The sequence below is a fragment of the Microtus oregoni genome, unplaced genomic scaffold (assembly GCF_018167655.1).
Source record: "Microtus oregoni isolate MIOR12 unplaced genomic scaffold, Mior012 000053F_ref0000044, whole genome shotgun sequence".
Taxonomy (NCBI): Eukaryota; Metazoa; Chordata; class Mammalia; order Rodentia; family Cricetidae; genus Microtus; species Microtus oregoni.
The window spans coordinates 4,209,229-4,229,558 of NW_024543829.1; the positions used below are offsets into that span (position 1 = coordinate 4,209,229).

General features: G+C 41.8%; 1 protein-coding gene across 5 annotated transcripts in view; it reads left to right on the forward strand.

Moving 5' to 3' along the window:
* Positions 1–20,330, forward strand: part of Sybu (syntabulin) — a 104,545-nt gene that overhangs the window by 36,275 nt on the left and 47,940 nt on the right. For 3 of the 5 annotated variants that reach the window (XM_041637579.1, XM_041637578.1, XM_041637577.1), the window contains one exon: positions 1,644–1,848. In XM_041637579.1, the coding sequence (XP_041493513.1) occupies positions 1,644–1,848 (205 nt within the window). Of the gene's footprint in view, positions 1–1,640; positions 1,849–20,330 lie in introns of all 5 variants that reach the window. The other 2 variants (XM_041637580.1, XM_041637576.1) reach the window with 1 other exon arrangement.

The following is a 20,330-nucleotide window of genomic DNA, read 5'->3' on the forward strand; positions in this document are numbered from 1 at the left end:
GGTGAAGCTTTTAGCTGGTGTCATGTGTTTGCCTGTGTTTGCCTGTGTGTGTGTGTGTGTGTGTGTGTGTGTGTGTGTGTGTGTGTGTGTGACATGCAAAGGGAATTTGGTGTATTCGTGACTGAGGAATAGGGACGCAGCGTGACAGTGACCCAGCTCAAGAGTCTGCAGTACGCCAAGCAGAGTGCCTGGCGTGGGATACCTGCTGGATGACTGATGGGCTGGACAGATCCAGAGTCTGGGTGTGGCTTGCAGCGCCAGGATGGCATGGATGCCTGAGCCAGGTTCTGGGCTGCAGGGGGTTTTCCCTGGGGAGGCCTCTCGTCCGAGGTGTTCGCTTTGGTCTTGACCCTTCCTGGTAAGCTTAGGAAACAGTAGGAGGTCATATTGGGAACTGGCATTTGCTACTTAACCCAAAGCCCTCTTTCAGTTACAGAGGCTGGAAGGAGCTGTGGAATTTCTGGGGGGGGGGGGGGGGGAACAAAAGCTCCGGGAATCCAGTTTAACAAGGCAGAGCACTGGGGACCCTAAAAGCACTGGTCTGATGTTCTGTTCTTTTAGGTGATGTCCAGTTCTTGCCTCTTTCAGCCTCTCGGTTTCCCCAACTGTTCAGATGAACTTGTCTAAGTGTCGGTGTTGAACACGGGGGTGTAAAGATCGATGCAATGAACTAATGATGGAGAGAGAACTTAATTTCTTATTACGTTTATTTGTGTGGGGAGCTAGTGTGTGGAAGTCAGGGGGGGAAAACTTGCAGGAGTCCTCCTCTTCCACCTTGTGGGTCCCAGGGATCAAACTCAGCTCGGCTGGCTTGGCTGAACACCTTACCTACTGAGCCATCTTGGCTATTAAGAAAGGGGACTTTTAAACTGAAAACATTGTGAAAATCTACTTCTTATGCATTTTTTTAAACCAAAGCATGACATGGTATTAGAAAGGCATTTTTAAGTAGAGAAAATTTCCTTCTTGTGGGTGTCCTTTTGGCAAAACAAAAGCTTGATGTGATGTAAAAGGTGGAGCCATTTTCCTGGGTATTGGATGTGTTGGCTTTTCTGTTGGCAGCAAGCCGTGTGTACCAGGATATTAATGAATAATTAAGACCCTGTCCGGAAGAGGAGGGATTTTAAAGATAAGTGTGGATGATCCATTATCTAGTTTGTGAGGAGACAGAAAAGCAGAAGTGGAATTGTCAGCAATACAGGAATAGCACAAGAATCTAAAGGAAAAAGCACACATACACACACACACACACACACACACACCCTAAAAAGCTGGAGTTCACTCTGGGTGATACAGAGACTTTGAATCCCGCAGGCTTGAATGTGGTAGAAAAACACAGGATGAGAAGGTGAGAGAGGAATGGCTTGGAGTTGTGGGGTGGTGTTTATGCTGATGCGTGGTGTGTGTGTGTGTGTGTGTGTGTGTGTGTGAGAGAGAGAGAGAGAGAGAGAGAGAGAGAGAGAGAGAGAGAGACTTGTAGACTTACATTTGTGCTATTTATAGGATCAAAAGGCAAGACTTGGGGAGCTGAGTTCAGCAACTGAGGTACAAACTGCTTGGCTGTTCAGTGCTCAGAAATATGACCTCCCAGACACCACAGAGGGAAAATGATTGTTTTCTTTTGGCTTTCCAATTTGGAGAAGGAGCCGAGGGCACAGCATCAGGAGAAGGAGATTTCCAGGAGCCGAATTCCCCGCTTGATTCTGCGGCCCCATCTGCCTCATCAACAGCAGAACAAGGTTTCTCCAGCCTCCGAGTCTCCCTTTTCTGAGGAAGAAAGCCGAGAGTTCAACCCCAGCAGCTCTGGGCGCTCAGCGAGGACGATCAGCAGCAACAGCTTCTGCTCAGGTACAGTAACACTGCTGGGCCTCCTGGCAGGAAGGTGTGGCCTGCAGGCAGACTGTAACTGAATCCACGATGCCAAAACTAAGGTCCTCCTACCATTCTGACACGCGCACACTGACCCTTTCTGGCTGTTGTAAGCTACCAATCCACGTTTCCTGCGCCTCAGCCCAATTCAATGTCTTATAATTCTATAACTTTTAAAGTGTGTTCTTTTATTAAACCTAAAAGTTATATCAGTTTGAGTTTTATATTAGCAATCTCTATATAATTCTCTGTACTTTTGATTATGAAAAACACCAAATAAAATAACTTCTAATAAATAGTGTCAAGACCAAGAAAGACTATGCTGCAGGCCTGGCTGTGTAGTGTAATGGGAAGAACACAGACTTATTACCAGCCAGACCTGATTCCCAGGGTGGGCTGGAATCCCAGACCTACCACTTAGACACTGTGTGATCTGATTAAGTTGCTGAAGCTTGGCAAACCTTAGTAGTTACAGCAATAATGTGGGACAATAAGTATTGGTTAAGGATTCCTTATCAGAAATGTTGGCTGTTTTAGAGTATTTGCAGAGAGAGAGGGAGAGACAGAGAGAGACAGAGAGAGACAGAGAGAGACGGAGAACAGAGATAATAGGGATAGGAACAACATCTAGATGCAAATTTATTAATGTTTCATATGTACTTCATTCAGATAGCCCAGATATTTGTTAATATATCTCTTCTATATAATCTGTCTCTCTATATAATCTGCTTCTCGATATAATCTGTCACATGAACTTGAGCATGCTTTTTTTCTACTCATGACTGATGTCAGTATTCAAGAGTTGCACGTTTTATAGTGTTTTAGACTTGGGTAATTGTATGGATAGAGCTGCTGAGAGGCCCAGTGAGACTGCTCACCTAAGTGCATCCCTAGTACAAAGCCTGGTACAGAGCCTGGCTTATGGAGCGCCTTCATTTCTGATGGTTCTTAACGCCATGAACCATGGGCCATCTCCGTGGCATATAATGAAGAGGGTTTGTGTTGCTGTTTTTTTTTGTTTTGTTTTGGTCTTTGTTTTTTTTTTTTTTTTTAAAGTCAGAAATTTCCTTCTAGGACCCCGACCTCTCATAGTTCCTCAAATGCCGCTGATTCCAGAGGACAGCCCCTGTGGTACTGAAGCATGTAACTTAACAAGACATGGGTCCTTTTTAAAAGAAATATTAGGAATTTAGCTGGGCGGTAGTGGCACGCCCAGCACTCGGGAAGCAGAAACAGATGGATCTCTGTGAGTTCAAGGCCAGCCTGGTCTACAAGAGCTAGTTCCAGGACAGGCCTGAAAGCTACAGAGAAACCCTGTTTCAAAAAAGAAGGAAGAAAGAAACAAAGAAAGAAGAAAGATTAGGAATTTGGGAGAAATATGAAGCTCGGGCTGTCTTCTGATGGTGAAGGATGTTTTGTAATGCTCAGAGCTTTCAAACTTACCGAAAAAACATGTGTAGGAAGGGGAAGTGGGTCTGTGTGCAATGGCCAGTGCCCTCACTTAGAGGGGAGCAGCATTCCAGTACGTGTAACACGGAAACTGCACATTCCACTCTGGCCTCCTGGCATTCATTCACAAAATGATCCTGTTTTGTACCTAAGTTATAGCTTAGGAATGTAGCCATCTACTCTTTTTTTTTCTTTTATTATTTATTTATTTATTTTGGCAACCTATATGAAGTAACTTAGAACTTAGTTACAGTGATTTTTTTTTCAAAGATTTTGTACCATAGAGTACCTGATTGGACATGAAAGCAGTGGCTCCCCAATGTTTATATTAACTCATCTACTCTTTAAATGTTGTTACTCTGCGAAGCTTCAAATCTTCTCCCTCATCCTAAAACAAAGATATCACAGTGTTATGTTCTGAAATGTGTTTCCTTCCATTTGAGTGAAGAAATATAGTTAAAAGAAAACTCCCTTGTGGCTATGTGATACCCTCCTGAGATGAAGAGGGTGAGCATAAAGCTGGTGGAGCCATGATTGTTTGCTGACACCCAGGAGAGTTCAGAGCTCACTCTGAGGAGCGTGGATGGGACATGACTTCCAGCTTTGTGTGTATAACTGGACCCCAAACTTATTCCTGAGAGCCTTTTCACATACTATCACTCTCTGTGACCGACTTCAAGGTGAGTGTTTGTCAGAAGATAAGTAGTGAGTCAAACAACAGAGAAGTGAACTAATGTGTTTTACAAAACAAAGACCGTGCTGATTTTGGTTGTGAGTCCGGCTCCCCCAGACGCATTTGCAGAATCATCCCTTCTTCCCCAAAGACCTGTCTCTCATGAAGACCATAATGGTAGACATGAAAATCGAAAGCAGATATTGATCCTTCTGCCATTAACTAGCTGAGAATTGAGTGGCAGACACGTATAATTATGGCTGTCCACACACCAGCCTTTCAGCCCTTAGCCTCCTGCCTCATCTTCCACCCCTAAGTCCTTCCAGCAATTCTCCCCAGCTTCCCGCGCTGACAATTCCCCACGGTTTGGGTCTGATGCTGTTCCCTGACTTAAGTTCCTTTCCTGAGGAGCGCTGATGAGCTCCACAAAGGCCTTTGAGGGCTGCGCTGACTGAAATTGACAGCAGCAAGGCCTTTGGGGGCATGTTAATGATGCTTTAGGAGGTCAGTCGGCTGGTGGAAAATAAATGGGTTTGGTTCTATGGGGACCACTAACGCGGCCGGCAGTGAGGTAGTGAATGTAAAACATGTCCAGCCAGCAGGGGGAAGAGCCGACTCCAGACACTGGAATACTGAGGGCAGAATTATGTACTGCCTAGGCACAGCAGTTACATCAGTCGACAAAACACAAATGTTGGCACAAGTTGAAGAATGCGGTTATCTGTCCAGATGAAACCAGACCACTTATTGCAGGCAGCCATGGATGGACCTCGCGACACTAGCGTTTGTTCTCTATGAATCCTTACATCCGGCACTACGAAGGGACCATGGGAAGTTAAAGAAATTCTCAACTTTGAAACTGAAAATATAGAGGAAGGTCCTTTCTGAGATTTAATTTGAAAATTAGATTTCCTTTTTCCCCAAGTGTGGTATCAGAAGCGTTATTTGCAAAGCAGTATCTATTATAAAATAGTCAACTTTTGGAAGATAATATATTTATAGGATACTAAGTTTATATACAGCTAAAGTTACTTAATATCAAAGATACCCCTTATTTTGATAGACTGGCAGTCCTGTCATTTATATAAAAAGTTTCAAAGCAGACGGTCCTTATACTTTGACAAAACAATGAGAACTCTGTCACCTCTATGCCCACCGTGTTTTTCTACTAATTTAAAAGTCTGACACCATTTCCAAAGTGACCGCTCATCTTTACCTAGTGTCTCTTTTCCCTCCTCACGCATTGAATGAGTGGATAAGAAAATGCTCATGGGTAGGTTGTGTCTATCTCATTTGGGAAGGAAGGAACTGTGTGTGACCCTTCACCTGTCATTTGGGGCGTGTCCCTAAAGAGCGTTTGCTCTGAGTGGCTGCTTATGGGCGGAGTCTCTGAAGATGAGACCTTGCTTTGCATCTCATCAGCATGTGAGTGTCCTCATACGTGGGCATCATTCCAGAGCTGAAGTAGACCCCTTGGAACAGTCTATAGCCTGTCTTTGCCTTTGGCTGCGGTGGAGACAGGCTAGGCCTTATGTTGTATACTGCAAATATTGTGGATTCTTAGCTTCCTGTAAATAATACACAAGAAGTACAATTCATGTTGTGACTGGGAATAAAGCACCTGCTTTCGCGTGCTCCTGTTGAAGCCAGTGTTTTGTTTCATTTAGAACATGCTTTTGGCATAGTATTACTATTCCTCTGCCCAGGTTGTCTTTCTTGTTTCTAACACGCCCATAAGGAGTGGTGAAATCTACAATGGCAATTCAATTGTGTTTTGAATGTAGCCCATTGAATCTCGGCTTCTCTTAATTTTTTTCTCCTTTTTTTGGAGGGGCTGTTTTTATATATTTTAATTCTTTATATTATTTTAATTCTTTCTTCAAATCTTTTCTTATTTTTTGAGATTAATATAATATCATTTCCCCCTTTTCTTTCCTCCATACCATCCCTCCTATATACCCTTCTTTGCTCTCTCAAATTCATGGTCTCTTTTGGTTTGGGTTTGGGTTTTTTGTTTGTTTTGTTTTGATGGGGGGATGGTGGTTTTTTGTTTGATTGGGCTTGTTGTTGTTGTTGTTTTGGTTATTGATGACTTGTTTGTCATTGTATCATGACCCTGGCTGCCATTAGGAGAGCTGGTGACTTCTGTGGGTGTGAGGCACAGCCGTCAGTCACCTGCCGTAGTTAGCAGCCTGCTGTGCGTTCCTCCTTGCTTAGTTGAGGCAATAATTACCCCCTTAGAATTGGAGGCAGATGGACTGCTGGGTTTGAAGCTAGTTCTCCACGGGGTGCCTTGTAAACATGGCAGGTGGAAGAGATCAGGCATAGAGAACGCTGCTTATTTTATGGGATACCAATAATTTCTCAGAATTATCTTCATGCTTCCGATGCACATGCGGAAGTGAGATGCGTGGACAAATCTATGAGTTCTGCCAAGGAAAACATGCACCAAGAGTCTGATTCAGACTTTCTTTGCTGTCTCATCTCAAGTGAGGTATTTGCAGAATTTGAGTTTTTACAGCGGCTTGGGTAAAATCTTGGACTGGGGCTGACCTCGAGGTAATCATTGCTACTGTTTGTGGCAGAACAATTAAGGCAAATTATAACCTGCTTAGCACTGCTGAGGCGTGGCCAAGCCTTCAGAAATCTGCCAGGCCTTGCCAAGCAGAAATAGCCCTGCTTTGCTTTTGCCTGGCTTGAGCAAAGTCGGCACCTGGATAGAATGAACCGTTGAGCGTGATGATATCAGCACTGAGATGAACTGTTTCAACTGGCATAAGCTGCAATACCAAATTATACCATCATTGAATCACTGCCAACCCTCTGTGAACTAAAGCACAAAGACCCTAAGACCTGAATATCACTTGAATGAGTCTGGGGGCTTAGACACTGTGGCGTAATATATATTCCAAGTACATAGCTTCTTAGCTCACCTAAGTATATACCTAGTGGAATAGGTTATGAGTGTTAGGCTTATAGGCAGTATTCCTTGTTGTTATAAACAGAGGAGGATAAGAACAACCTTTTCCATTCAATTAAAAGAAAACCTTAGGAGTGGGGACTGATGAATCACCCTGAAAGAACTGAGCCACATCTAAGGGTACAAGATTGTGCCCAACCTGAAGAACCTGCACGTTCTAAAGCTCTCATCATGACAGTTTCAGATGCTGCTTGTCTGCTTTAGAATAACTTTCCTTGTTTGAAATGTGGACATTTGGGCTCCTTTCTAAGACTGCCATCCTGGTATTCGAGAGCTTGAGAGTCTACATTTTAGAGTTCTTATGCATGCTGACGTCTTAGGCTCACAAGCTTATGTTCTGTGACATATGAGTGTATGCAGGCAGCAGGGATCAGGGTGATGCCCAAAATCTCACGATAAACTGCACAAATGTGGAAGATGGTGGAGCTGGGAACCACTGGCTATGGAACAAAAGAAATGCTTCAATATCCCCCCAAATCACAGTTTCTACTTGTATAGACAAATATCTTGCATACTTAGTCTTAGCAATAGTAATAATTATATTTATATAGTAGGGTTTAATTTGTGCCCAAATTGTAGGAAAATGAAGATGGGAGAAAGGATTTTCTTACTTTATTTTCCTATGCGATCCGCTCTCTGGATTTACCATCTGTACCTACACTTGTTATTCTCTCGCTTTCTTTTTCTGAGATGACAATGACATGGAGCAGATGGCTAGTGAGTGTACAGGGCACACCTTGAATGAAACCCGGACACTCGATGGTTACAATTAAAGAAGGAAAGGAAGAGAAATGGATGCTTAAGTGTATTGGGAAACCCATCATGTTACAAGTTCCTGACAATGCTTATTTGTCCAGTAAGCATTTGTTAGACGCTTGCCGAGGATGAGGAGTTGTGCTACGGCTACAAGAATGAATGATCCATTGGGATAAAAAAGGCTCTTCATTTTATTGCCTAAACAATAGAATAACAAACCTTGGGATATGATCCCCATACTGTTGACTTACTCACTTAATGTCCCTGTCCCTTTTACCCATATCTATACACACCCCTATGTAATATGAGATTGTTCCTCCACTTACTGTCAACACTGGCCTCTCATATTTCCTAAGCCCAAGTTTTCAAAGAAGTAACATTTGTTAGCATAGTGTGCTGAATAAACAGAAACTTTGACATTAGCAGACTTGACTAAAAGCGTGAGATGAGATAGATAAAAGAAGCTTCGACTAGATTGGGAAGGGCGTATATTCCATGTAAAACACTTGAAGTGTGAGATTAAGTATCCATCCAGAAATCAGATCAATGACGTAGACTGATGAAAGACACTGGAGGGGACTTTAAAACTAGATGTATGTGTGTTGCTTCTACAGTCGTTCAGAATCTTAGCAATACAACATTGTAATTAACTCTGTGGGCCAGATAACATGTGTCAGTAGCCAGCCATGGCTCATGAGCTGCTGTTTTGGAGTTCTCAGATATCTTGAAAAACTAATGAGCGGTTCTCAGCAGGGAGAAATTACAGCCAGTTTTCTACTTTAGAAGGTTCTCTGTGTTTCTGTGGTGGTAGACAATGGATGTAGAGAGCATGGGATGATGGTAAAGGGCTTACCTGGATTTATAGCCGCTGTGCAGTACAAGCGATGATGAATCAAATGATAGCTGTGAGCTTTGCAACCACAATAAGTAGCTCTTGGGTACCAGCTTCATGTGGAAGGGAAAGGAGAGGTCTTATCTTGATTGCTACTAAATGAATATAATGGAATTACAGAACTGGGAAAAAGGAAGAAGTCAACTAAATTGTTCGGTTTAGACTTGACTGCATTTAAGAACAAAGCAGATGCCTTTAACACAATTAAAGATGGCAACAGCTGAAGTTCATGGATGGTGCATGAAAAAGTAAGACCCGAGGAGGGCCCTGATTTAGAACACCATCATGGGAAACAGGCAGAAAGGGAAACCAAGACACCAACACCACCTCCAAGGCTGAACATTCAGAGGCAAGGAAAGAATCCTAAGCAATGGTGTCTGAGTCCACAGGAAGGAGATGAGTCTCCAGAGGAAAACAACCAAGGTTCAGGTGCCACCACTAGATTACAAAAAGGTGGGCTGTGGCTAGAGCGGTGACTCACTGGTCAAGAGCAAGTACAGCTCTGGCAGAGAACCCGGGTTCAGCTTCTAGAGCCCACATCAGGCAGCTCAAAATGTCTGTAACTCTAGCTCCAGGGAACCCAACACCCTCTTGAACATCCTCACGCACATAAGTTAACATACGCACAAATAATTAAAAATAAGGTTTTAAAAAAAACGCATTAAATAATTATCCAGGAGTAGATGTCGGTGATGTCATAGTTATCCAGCAGTAGATATTAATGATCACAGACAAAGCGTTGCAGAAAACTGTTGGGAAGCCCAACCCAAATCACAGGAGGCTGGAACCTGGGTCCTGAGAGAAGGGTGGCAGATAGAGGAAGTTAGACAGTTTCTCCAAAGCTTAACTGAAATGGGAGCAAATAAAACATTAGTAATAAATATTGAGTCATTAGCAGGCAACAAGTACTTGATTAAGGCTTTAGACAATAAAAGAAATAGGAGAGATGCTAAAGATGGTGGTGTATATAAGGATGGATATGGGTATATTGCTAGATATGGATATGGATATATAGATATAGATATGGATATGGGTATATTGCTAGAGCTATTTCTAACCCACATCTGAAGTGCTTCCAGATCTGAACCTCAGTATTGCTTACGCACATATTCCAACTTCCAGAGAAAATTCAAGACATAACATACTCCTGGACCCAGGCAGTTTGGAAAAAATATTTTGAGACCAGAGTAGGAAAGCATCGAGTGCAATTCAGAGCCTTGGTTATTTGCCAGAATTGCAATTCTGTCATAGCGCAGGACTCCCTAGCACCCTGTATTCATGAATAGATAACAAGGGAAGAATTATCACCAATTTAAAAAGGTTTATTGAGAAATGGACCCAATGATAGTCATTCTTGAAGCAAAAGCCAGTAGCCACATTAATGCTTTTGATAATTTAAAGCAACATTCCTGTATTGGGAATTCCAGTGTCTCCAAACATCCAAAGAGTGCCAGGCGGCGGTGGTGCCTTTAATCCCAGCAGAGGCAAGAGGATCTTTGTGAGTTCAAGGTCAGCTTGCACTACAAAGTGAGCTCCAGGACAGAGACGGCTAATTCCCAGAGAAACCCTGTCTCAATAAATAAATAAATAAATAAATAAATAAATAAATAAATACCTCCATAGAGAAGTTACCCTCACAGTGCTGTGGGTAGCTGATAGACAGAGAAATTCATAAAATGCTCCCCTCAAAAGTTGGCATGTAAAGGTTTGAATGTATGGTCAAGCCCAAAGTCTTTAAAGTGCCCAGTATATCAAGAAAACTGTGAGGAATACTGACTGCTCTCCTGCTTGGTCGCACAGCCCTGAGCAAACCCAGCAGCTCAGACTACAAGCTAGAAGATGTTCAGCACTGTATCTCCCGGGCTGACTTGACATCAGCCCCTGCCCTACTTCACACTTAGGTGGTTTCAGTCTCAGGAAGTTTTATCTCCTAGCTGACCAATTGGACCCACAGGGAGGTTCAAATAGACAAAACTGCTTAGTGCATTTTCATCTAGAGTGACTTTCCTGATCTGGGGGCAAAGTAGCTGCCCACACCTTCCCTGCAGATCTACTAGCCTGCCTCCTGCTTTGAAGGCGCAGCTCAGCTCCTGTCTGCATGAGGAAAGAGCCTCTAGAGACTAGGTAGTCCTTGAGCACTGGGAAATCAACATCCTTGCCTGGGAGTCTCTGTGGGGTGGTTGCTGTGAACCCTAGGGGAGGCTGGTGACTTGTCTCTTTGCAGAGAACCCAGACCACTTGGCCGTGTGTGCTCAAACCTGTTCTGAAGCACAGGGTGTACTCACCCCCACCCCACCAGAGCCCAACTCCTTCCCTTTAGCATGCTCTTGTGCGCTTCTCTGGGTTCTTCCTCTTCAATAACAGATGTCATCTTCCTTCTGTCTTCTGTGTGGTTGTCTGTTAGGGTGGGGGTGGGGGTTCCCTGACTCTCAGAGGCCCTGTAGATCCTAAGCTTTCCTTCTATGTAATCTAGTATTTTTTTGCGTCGGTGGGGGGGGGTGAGTCTAAGTTCAGTGAAAATGTGCTTTATAATTTAATTGAAAACTGACAAACATGTTCCATAGGAAGCATGGAAGGGCATCTATCAGAGTAGATATGGTTTCATTTCTCAAATTGGCTTTGTATGACTTCATGCCAGACTGTGCTCATTCGCTGGGTACATACGTGGAGAACTCATGTTATAGGAGAGGTGCTGTTCTAACGGTTAAACTGGAGCAGGGCCCCAGCAGGTGCTCTCTGGCCAGTGCCCACACCTGCCATTGCTTGTCAACACACAAATAGCTCTTTCTTTCATGCCGTCGGGTGCTGACAGAATAGTCTGCTAAGGAGCATCTTTATCTAAACCGTTCTTCTGTAGATGCACGTTTCGTCTCTGATGCTGACATTCAGAATTTTGAGTTTGCCTTTAGAACTGCCACAGGAATTAGACTACGTAGGAGCATGCTTCTTCTTTCCCTTTCTTCCTTGTTTTTTTTTTCTTTAAGATAAGCTGGTTGTGTAGCTCATTTGTTTAACATGAGCAAGGTTCAGCTTTTAGTCTCCATCCCTAGCACCAACCAATATAAGCATATTTTAGGGCTAGAAAGATGGATCATCGGTTAGGAGTTCTTGCTGCAGTTGCAGAGCTCCTGTGTTGGATCCAGGTACCCATATCATGTGACTCATATGACCCTGTGACCAGCTGTAGCCACAGCTCTAGGGCATGCACATCCCTGGCATCTGCACACACCTACACTCATATACACATACGCACCTGCCAGCACACACATATAACACAGAATTAAACATAAAATAAAAATAGACCTTTAATAAAAAAAATACTATCTGAAACAATTCTTTGTTTCCAAAAACAAGTCTCAAATATTGCAAATAATGGCCTATACAAAAGGCATTCCAGGTTTTCCTTTTCTTCTATTTTAGGCCTTGATTTATTTTATCCGCCGTTGTCTTTAGATCTTCGGGATGAGAAGAACTAGAAGGAAGGGGAAGCGCATTACTATAAGACAGTTTCCTATGATCCACGCCACTCTAGTGAGGGCACACGTTTTCTTAACACTGAGTTCTGGAGGCTTGAGAACTGACTTCCTGGTCTCTCTCTTCCCTGGTCTCTCTCTCTTTTTCTTTTCCCTGGTCTCTTTCTCTCTCTTCCCTGGTCTATCTCTCTCTTTCTTTTCCCTGGTCTATCTCTCTCTCTTCCCTGCTCTGTCTCTCTATCTTCCCTTCCATTTGTCCCTGCTTACTTTCTTCTCACACACTTCCATTTATTTTTATTTAAAAAAAAATAAATGTAGAGAAAACAAAAAATCTGAGCCTTGAAAAAGTCATGAGCTAGAAAATGTAATTAAATTCATGTTGCTGAAGAGAAGGAACCTTGAAAAGATCTGTTCCTGCCTAGCACAGCAGTTCCCAATCTGGATCATGACCCCTGTTGGAGTCAAAGGGCCCTTTCACAGGGGTCACCTAAAACCATTGGAAAACACAGATATTTACATGACAGTTCCTAACAGTAGCTAAATTACAGTTATGAAGTAGCAACAAAAAATAATTTTAGGGTTGGGGTCACCACAACATGAGGAACAGTATTTAAAGGGTCACAGCATTAGGAAGGTTGAGAACCACCGGCCTAAAACTTTCATGACAGCTCGATTGAAAACCTTCCTTCCAAGTCGGCAGACCTCTCCAGCTTCCTAATTTCAGCTTCTTCTCCCCAAGAACATCACTTGAATGTGTTCCTCATGCTTTATTAAATGTGTTGCCCTGATATTTTCATTCTAGATTCCTTTTCCAGGGACATGTTAAACAACCCGAGTCTTGGGAGGAAACCAAGTCACAGACCCTGTTTTATACAATGCCCCTGGTCCTCCGTCTGAAAAAATGAGCAGACTTCTCCCGTATCGTCCCCTATCCTACCCAGTACTTCACCCAGGGACTTTTAAGGGAGAACCCGGGGCTCCAAACTAGCTCAGAAATCCTGGGAATGTTCACATGTGAGATGATTATTTTTGTCTCCAAGAAACAAAACAAGGGAAGTATCCACTAAATAATTACCCAAGGTCCACTTGTTCTGCGAGACGCAGGTTACATGGCTGAGGGTGAGGAGTTCATCTGGGTACTTAGACAAGCCATGCCCGTCAGCACCCACGATGTTCCACAGCATTGAGGGAAAACAAAGGTCCCCTAGACTCCCCACACAATTCCTCTGCTCTTCCTCACTGCAACACGCCACCCCACCAGAACTCTTGTCTCAATTTGCCCTTGACTAGCAAGTGAGCGGCCATGCTGGCAAACCTTAGATTCCCTTGTCCACCATCTTTCCCTTGGCCTCTCAGTGATGCTCCACACAATCATCTTTCTCCTCAGCACTTGTACCCCTGCCTCCTGCGCGAACCTCCTGTTCTGTGTGATGATATTCAGCCTGTCCTTGAGATTGAGTCTCAATCACCCAAGTGTCTGTTCCACATCACAATGCTGTGTTTAATCTGTCCCTCGATTTTACCACAGAAAAGTCAGAATATTTTATTTCACTACTGACATACTCATGAACTCATTTTTCTTTATCCTGGAATGAGCCACCATATTGCTACTTCAAGGAAAAAATACAGAATATGGCTTTATTCCTTTCCCATTTTTCAATGCAATAAATAAATGGTTTTCATTGTTTTTCCAAGTATATCTTAAATACATCTCCTTTTCTCAATTTTTACTCTTACAAACCCAATCAGCCCACTGTTTCTCCTCGTTTGTGCTGTAGTAGTGGCCTTTAGGTGGATTTATTTGCCTCTGACCTTTCGTTTCTAAAACCGGAACAAAGCACGGTAAGGAAGAAGATTCAGGTCTTGCCTATCTTGATTCTGACAATGGCTTTACCCAGTCAATAGTTACAAGCTTAGGAAGGTGCAGGTCTTATATGTGCCCAGGAAGTCACGCTGGCAGTAGTGACTCTCTGAGGGGGACACTGGATTAAGTTAGTAAAGATCTGCATTAAGTGCTTAAAACAGAATTGAGCCGGCTCTTTATCAGCACAAACTACTAGATCTGTGTCGTTTCATGCTTAGCGTGCTGAGAAACTTGAGATGAGCTTAGTGGTTCCTACAGCCTTCCTGACAAGTGCTTGGGCTTCAGCCTTCTTCCAACCTCAGTATTAGCCATTGTCCCCCATAATCCACCTGTCACCTTCCTTGCTGTATCCTTTATCCTTTATTATCTCAGAAGATTGTTTTTTAACACTCTTCTTTCCTTTGCCTGGAATTGGTTTACCTGTCTATATTCCTATATTCATTCTCTCTCTCTCTCTCTCTCTCTCTCTCTCTCTCTCTCTCTCTGTGTGTGTGTGTGTGTGTGTGTCTTCCCTCTCCTGTGTGTCTTCCCTCTCCCTCCCTCCCCCCATCTCTCTGTCTCCCCATCCCTCCCCATTCCCTGCTCTCTCTCCTTTCTCTCTCTCCTAAGCTCAAATTACCTCTTTAGGAGCTCTCCATGACAAGCTGTCTAACAGGCCCCTCCTGCTGTTGACTATAGAATGCCATCCAGTGAGCTTCACTAATGCACATCACACTCCTACGTGTCCTCTTTACATATTTTTCCTACTTGTTTATCTGCTGTCTGCCCTCATTGCTGCAATGCTAACTCCCTGGGGAAAACCTGTGTGTGTCGGTTATCATGGCATCTATACAGAATCCCTGACACCCACTAGGAAATCAGTAATTGTTATCAGAGGATAGATTGATGAGCTTATTATATCTCAACACTGGACACAAGATGATAAGTATATGTTGTGTGATTCTGAAGCAAAATCAGTGTAGAGTCTTCTACACTTGTGAGTTCTTACTATGAAAAGATTGCTAATGGTAGGTGAATAAATAAAAGAGCAGAGTTCTCGACTACAACACTGATGGCAGCAGTGTGCTCTCTGTGCCAATGGCTCCCTGTGTAGGGGCAGGAACACTGCCTTCACAGAAACATGGAAGCATTTCTGGCCTCAAATTGTTGTGGTCTAGTTATTATGGGATGACTGCTTTCTGACAGATTGCTTTGTCTGTTTTTAATTTGAGCGTTCTGAGAACTGTTGGTGCTCCTCTCAGAACAGGCTCAAGTACAAAAAAGTGAAAAGAAAAAAATATAGGGTGATTTTTTAAAAGATACATGTTTTTCATACAACGCTGTGTCAACCATATAGTCTCTGCAAGCAGGGAATTCTTCTCAGAGCCCCAGGTCCTCCATCTCTAAGACATTATTAGAATTATAGAATAGGCATGGATGTGATGCTTTCTTGCCTCACCTATATCCCTTCAGTGTATGGTGTGCGGCTAGAATTAGACATGGTTATATTAATCATGAGTTTAAGCTTTGATATTTTATATATATTTATCAAGCTATATTAAAAAATACAGTATTTGGAGCAATTGTATTAGTGACATCTGGCACATAGTAGATACTCTGTAACCATTTGTTGAATGAATGTAAATCAATATTTTTTTTTTGTGAGAATGAAGCAGTCTTTCATATTAGTCCAAGTAATACTCCCTTCCACTGACAGTGATTGCCCCGAACTTATATAACTGAACATGGAGTGGCAACCAAGTGTAACTGAATGTCTCAAAATATCAGGGTACAAAAGCATCGTTTTCTTCTGAATGATGTTGAATTTAAATGTGTCTTCTGGAATTGCTTAGTTTGACATTTTGGAAAGCAGGTGATCTCTGAGATCTTCTATTTCAAGAGGGACCAGGAGGCATAGAAAGGTTCTTCTTAGACTTTGATAGAGTGTTTTTATTTCTAATCTCTGAGTTTGTGGGCCTGTTTTGGTTTGGTTTGGTTTGGTTTCTCCAGACAGGGCTTCCCTGTGTAGCCCTGGGTGTCCTGAAACTTACTGTAGACCATGCTGGCCTTCAACTTAGAGATCCGCTTGCCTCTGCCTCTCGATTGCTGGAATTGAAGGCCTGTGCTAGCATGCCCAGCTCTGAAAGCTGCTATTTTAGTGTTGTAAATGGTCTAACAATTCTATGTAGCTGGTGCGAGGGCATTGAAGTAGACCTTGGCCACCATAGTTGCTACCAAATCTGCTTGATGATACTGGTTGTTAGGCACACTTGTTAAATATCAGGAAAGCTTACAAAACAAATCCGTACACACCTGTAAACATTTTGGTGATGTTAAGATTTAAGATGTATAAATTAACTGACCAAAATATCCATTGCTTTCAAATTTCTATGTAGAAGCATTGGAAACATATTAACGTGACTGATTTCCTAAAAATTTAATAAAGTAATAGTTACTATCTAATGTTGACACTGAACTTCTTAATGAATTCAGATAGAGATATAAAAATGAAAAGTGAAGCTACCGGCATCTAGGAAATAGTATGGCTCTTCATTTAGTTGATCTTTAAGTATAAAAAGATATTCTAAGCATGTATAAAAATTCTTGAAAGAAAGCACAAATGAACATATGTAGAGACTTGAAAAAATAGGAAATATTTGAATATTCAAAACATTAGGAAGGTAAAAGTCAAAATAGCCTGTTAACACCATGTAATATAACATATGTAAACTTTAAGAACATCTGAATATTCAGGTAAAAAAGATATGAAGAAGTAATCGAATACATAAAGAAGGGTCACAAACAAACATATGAAAGATATGAAGCTTGAGTAATAAAAAGCCTGCAAATTATATCAAAACATCATGTGTAATTCTTAACTTGAGAAATTATAAGCAAATGAATATTACTGTCAGGAATTAAATGAGATACTAGGTAGAGAATTATAAATTATCTCAAAGTTCATGGAAATGTTGGTAATTCTATTAGACATATATTTTAAATGTTAGTAAGATTTAGCTAAAAATATATCTGTAAGATGTAAGCAATTTTAATAATAGTGAGAAAAATGGAAGCTTTAAAACCCTATAAAATGGAAGTGGTTTTTAAAAATCCACATTCTTATCTATTTTGAATAGACTCCTATTTAAAGTAAAATTTAAATAACTAGGCATAGTGACACATGTCTTTAATCCCAGCACTAAGGAGGCAGAGGCAGATTGATCTCTGTGAGTTCAAGGCTAGACTGGTCTACATGAAAAGTTTCTGTCCAGCCAGGACTAATGAGACCAAGTCTACCCCAAAATAAAAATAAGCACAAAATTAAATATTTCAGAACTTTTAAAGCATCCTTAAAACGTGGTTCGTAATCCATTGCATCTGTTCCCCGTTACACGTCTTAAAGCAAGTCTCTAGACATGTCGGTCAATGTCTCTTTACACACCTCAACACCATTTATAAGAGAATGCAAGCATTTCTGATACAATCACAGAGTTATTTGAATCACTCACAGAATTAATATAATGGTACAGAACACTAAAATATCCCTAATTGTTTCAAAGGTGTCTGTTTACTTCCTTGTATCAAATTTTGTACAAAGCGAATTAGTGAATATTTTCAGCTTTGCTGGCCAGGCAGCCTATGCTGCAGCCATGACTTGGTTGCTGGTAAGCCACCCTACCCAGGGTGTAGACACCCTATAGAGGAGCCGGGCGTCTCTCTCTTCCAATAACACTTTATTTTTACAAGCCCTCAGAACTAGATGTGACCTGCAGACTAGAAGACGGACATTAGCATTGAAGTGTTGGAGGAGTAGACATAGGGACAATTTTTTTTATGTGTGTCAGGAATACTTCATAGGGGGTCCTTTCTTTTGGCTTCCTTTGTAGAGTGGGGGCCTGCCCTTGGCAGACAAGTGCCCTGTCATTGGATTACCTCCCTAGCCTCTTTCATCTCAGGTGTCTTTAGATGGTGCATGAATGACTGCACATTATCACATGTGAGGAATGACTGTTCTCAATGTAAATTCTCAGCTTTTGTCTGTGAATTCACTCACTAAATTTATTGCCTCATGCAATTATTTCATTAAAAACTGCATAAAAGTAATTTTCTATTATTCTGCCTACTTTTATTAGCCAAAATGCTTTTGGAAAAAAGAAAAAGAACTTTCAAAAGCATTGAGGAATTTCAGGTTCACTGAATGAAATACGGCATAATATTGCTCCCTTTTTACAGTCAATATAGCTGATGATTCTTTCCTTTTAATGGGCAGTTTTCATTTGAGTCAATGTCTCATGTAGTTCAAAGCAGGCTCAAACTTGCTAAGTAGGCAAGTATGGCCTTAAACTTCTGATCCTCCTGCCTCGACTTTCTGAGTGTTAGGATAGCGGATAGTCACCATCAGGCCTGGTTGTTGTAGTGCTATAAATCAAAGCCAGGGCTTTGTGCATCCTAGACAACCACTGAGCTACATCCCAGCACCTACTGAAAAATCCCCACAGTTTCCATTTCCAGTGATTTTCAGGGTCTGGGGAATTGGGGAAATTAAGAATTGTGCATGTGAAGATGTATTCACAGATTTTTATATAGTGATTATCATTGCTTACAATTATCGTTCTTTTAGGAGCTAAAGTCACCCCCATCCTCCACTAAAGGGGCCCCTTTTTGGTCTTGTTAGTATTGCATAGCTTCATTACTGATAAACTATCAAGCTCCAGGTGAAAATGCTCCATGGTATAGTAATGAGCTTGGCTAATAATATTTATTAAATATTTATTAAATATCAAATATTTCCCTTTGATAAAGAGAAAGCAAGTAAAGCATACTCATTGTTATAGTGTTTTAATCTAATGACTCAAATCAGCCAAAGTGTTCATTTTATTCTGGGTAACAATTGCAAGAAAATATTTTTTTTTTACTATTTATTTACTTATTTGTAGTGAGTACTAATTTTAGAATGGCAAAATTCAATTAAATTTTAACACCGGCAGATGATTTTTTTAATTCCTTTAATTTTATAAGTTTAAAATTATTTTATAAAATACACAGACATACATTTTAATAACTGTAGATAATCATAAAATTTTAACTATACTGCTTGTTCTCAGAGAAAAATATGGCTCCCCCTACCCAATTAAGATTTCTAACATCAAGGCACTAGAATTATAGTAGCTTCTGGTTTCCCTTCCCTCTCTTTACAGACCTGAAGGCCTTTTTCTCCCAATCAACAGTTTGAAAGCTACTCTGTAGATGTATTTCTATATTTACTACCATGGTCTATACAGACAGCCACTTCCCGGGCTTCCTGAGGCTCGCCGTATTCTTTCCCTTGCTCTTCCTTCCACATGGACAGACTCGAAATAAATGAACAGTGACAAATACCACCCCCTTTTCTTCCCAGAGACGCTCTGGTAATGCTCCCACCTTAGCCTCTTGTCTGTTTGTTTGTTTGGCTTTTTGATACACAGTCTCTCTACAGATCCTTGATTGCCCTGGAACTCACTGGGTAGACCAGGTTGTCCTTGAACTCAGAGATCTGCCTGCCTCTACCTCCAGAGCTCTGGGATTAAAGGCGTGCACTATCTACCATCCCTGGCCCGTTTTAGCCTCTTAAGTGCTCTGATTTTAGGTATGTGACACTAAGCTTGGTGGACCCCTTTCTTCATATTTAAGTGAAACAGGAAATTTCAATTATTCTGCTTCATTTCGGGTGGCAAATCACACAGGTATAGTCTTAAGCAGGATTGCTTTTTCCTAACTTTATCCGTGACAGTCCGGGATCCATCCAGTTGCGAATTCAAATCCTTTCTCCCTGAAGGAAATCATCCCATGCTTTAAAATGCCTCTCAATATGTAAAGCGATCCTGGTTCTTTAAATGTGCTCGTTAGTTTTTATTGTCAACCTGACACCACCTAGAGTCATGTGAGATGAATGAACTTCCACTGAAGGACTGCCTGGTCAAACTGGCCTGGGAGCATTTTCTTGATTGCTAATTGATGTAGGAGGCTCCAGCCCTCGGTAGCATCCCTAAGCAGGCATTCCTGGGTGGTTATAAGAAGGCCAGCTGAGCATGAGTCAGTAAGCAATCTTCTTCCATATTTTCTGCTGAAGCTCCTGCCCTGACTTCCCTCAATGACCCGGTAACATGGAAGTGTAAGCTGAAAGACATCTTTCCCACCCTCAAGTCATTTTTGCTAATGGTTTTTTGATCAAGCACTCTAGAACAGGCATACTTACCATGAGTCAAAGGAAATGTAAACATTCAGTCACGTCATAGTTGTGTGTGTGTGATTTCAATTCCTCCTCCTCCTCCTCCCACAGATCAACAATTGACTACAGCATCCTCTTTGAAGTCATGGTAGCCTGACCTATCACAGACATCCTCCCAGCGATCTCA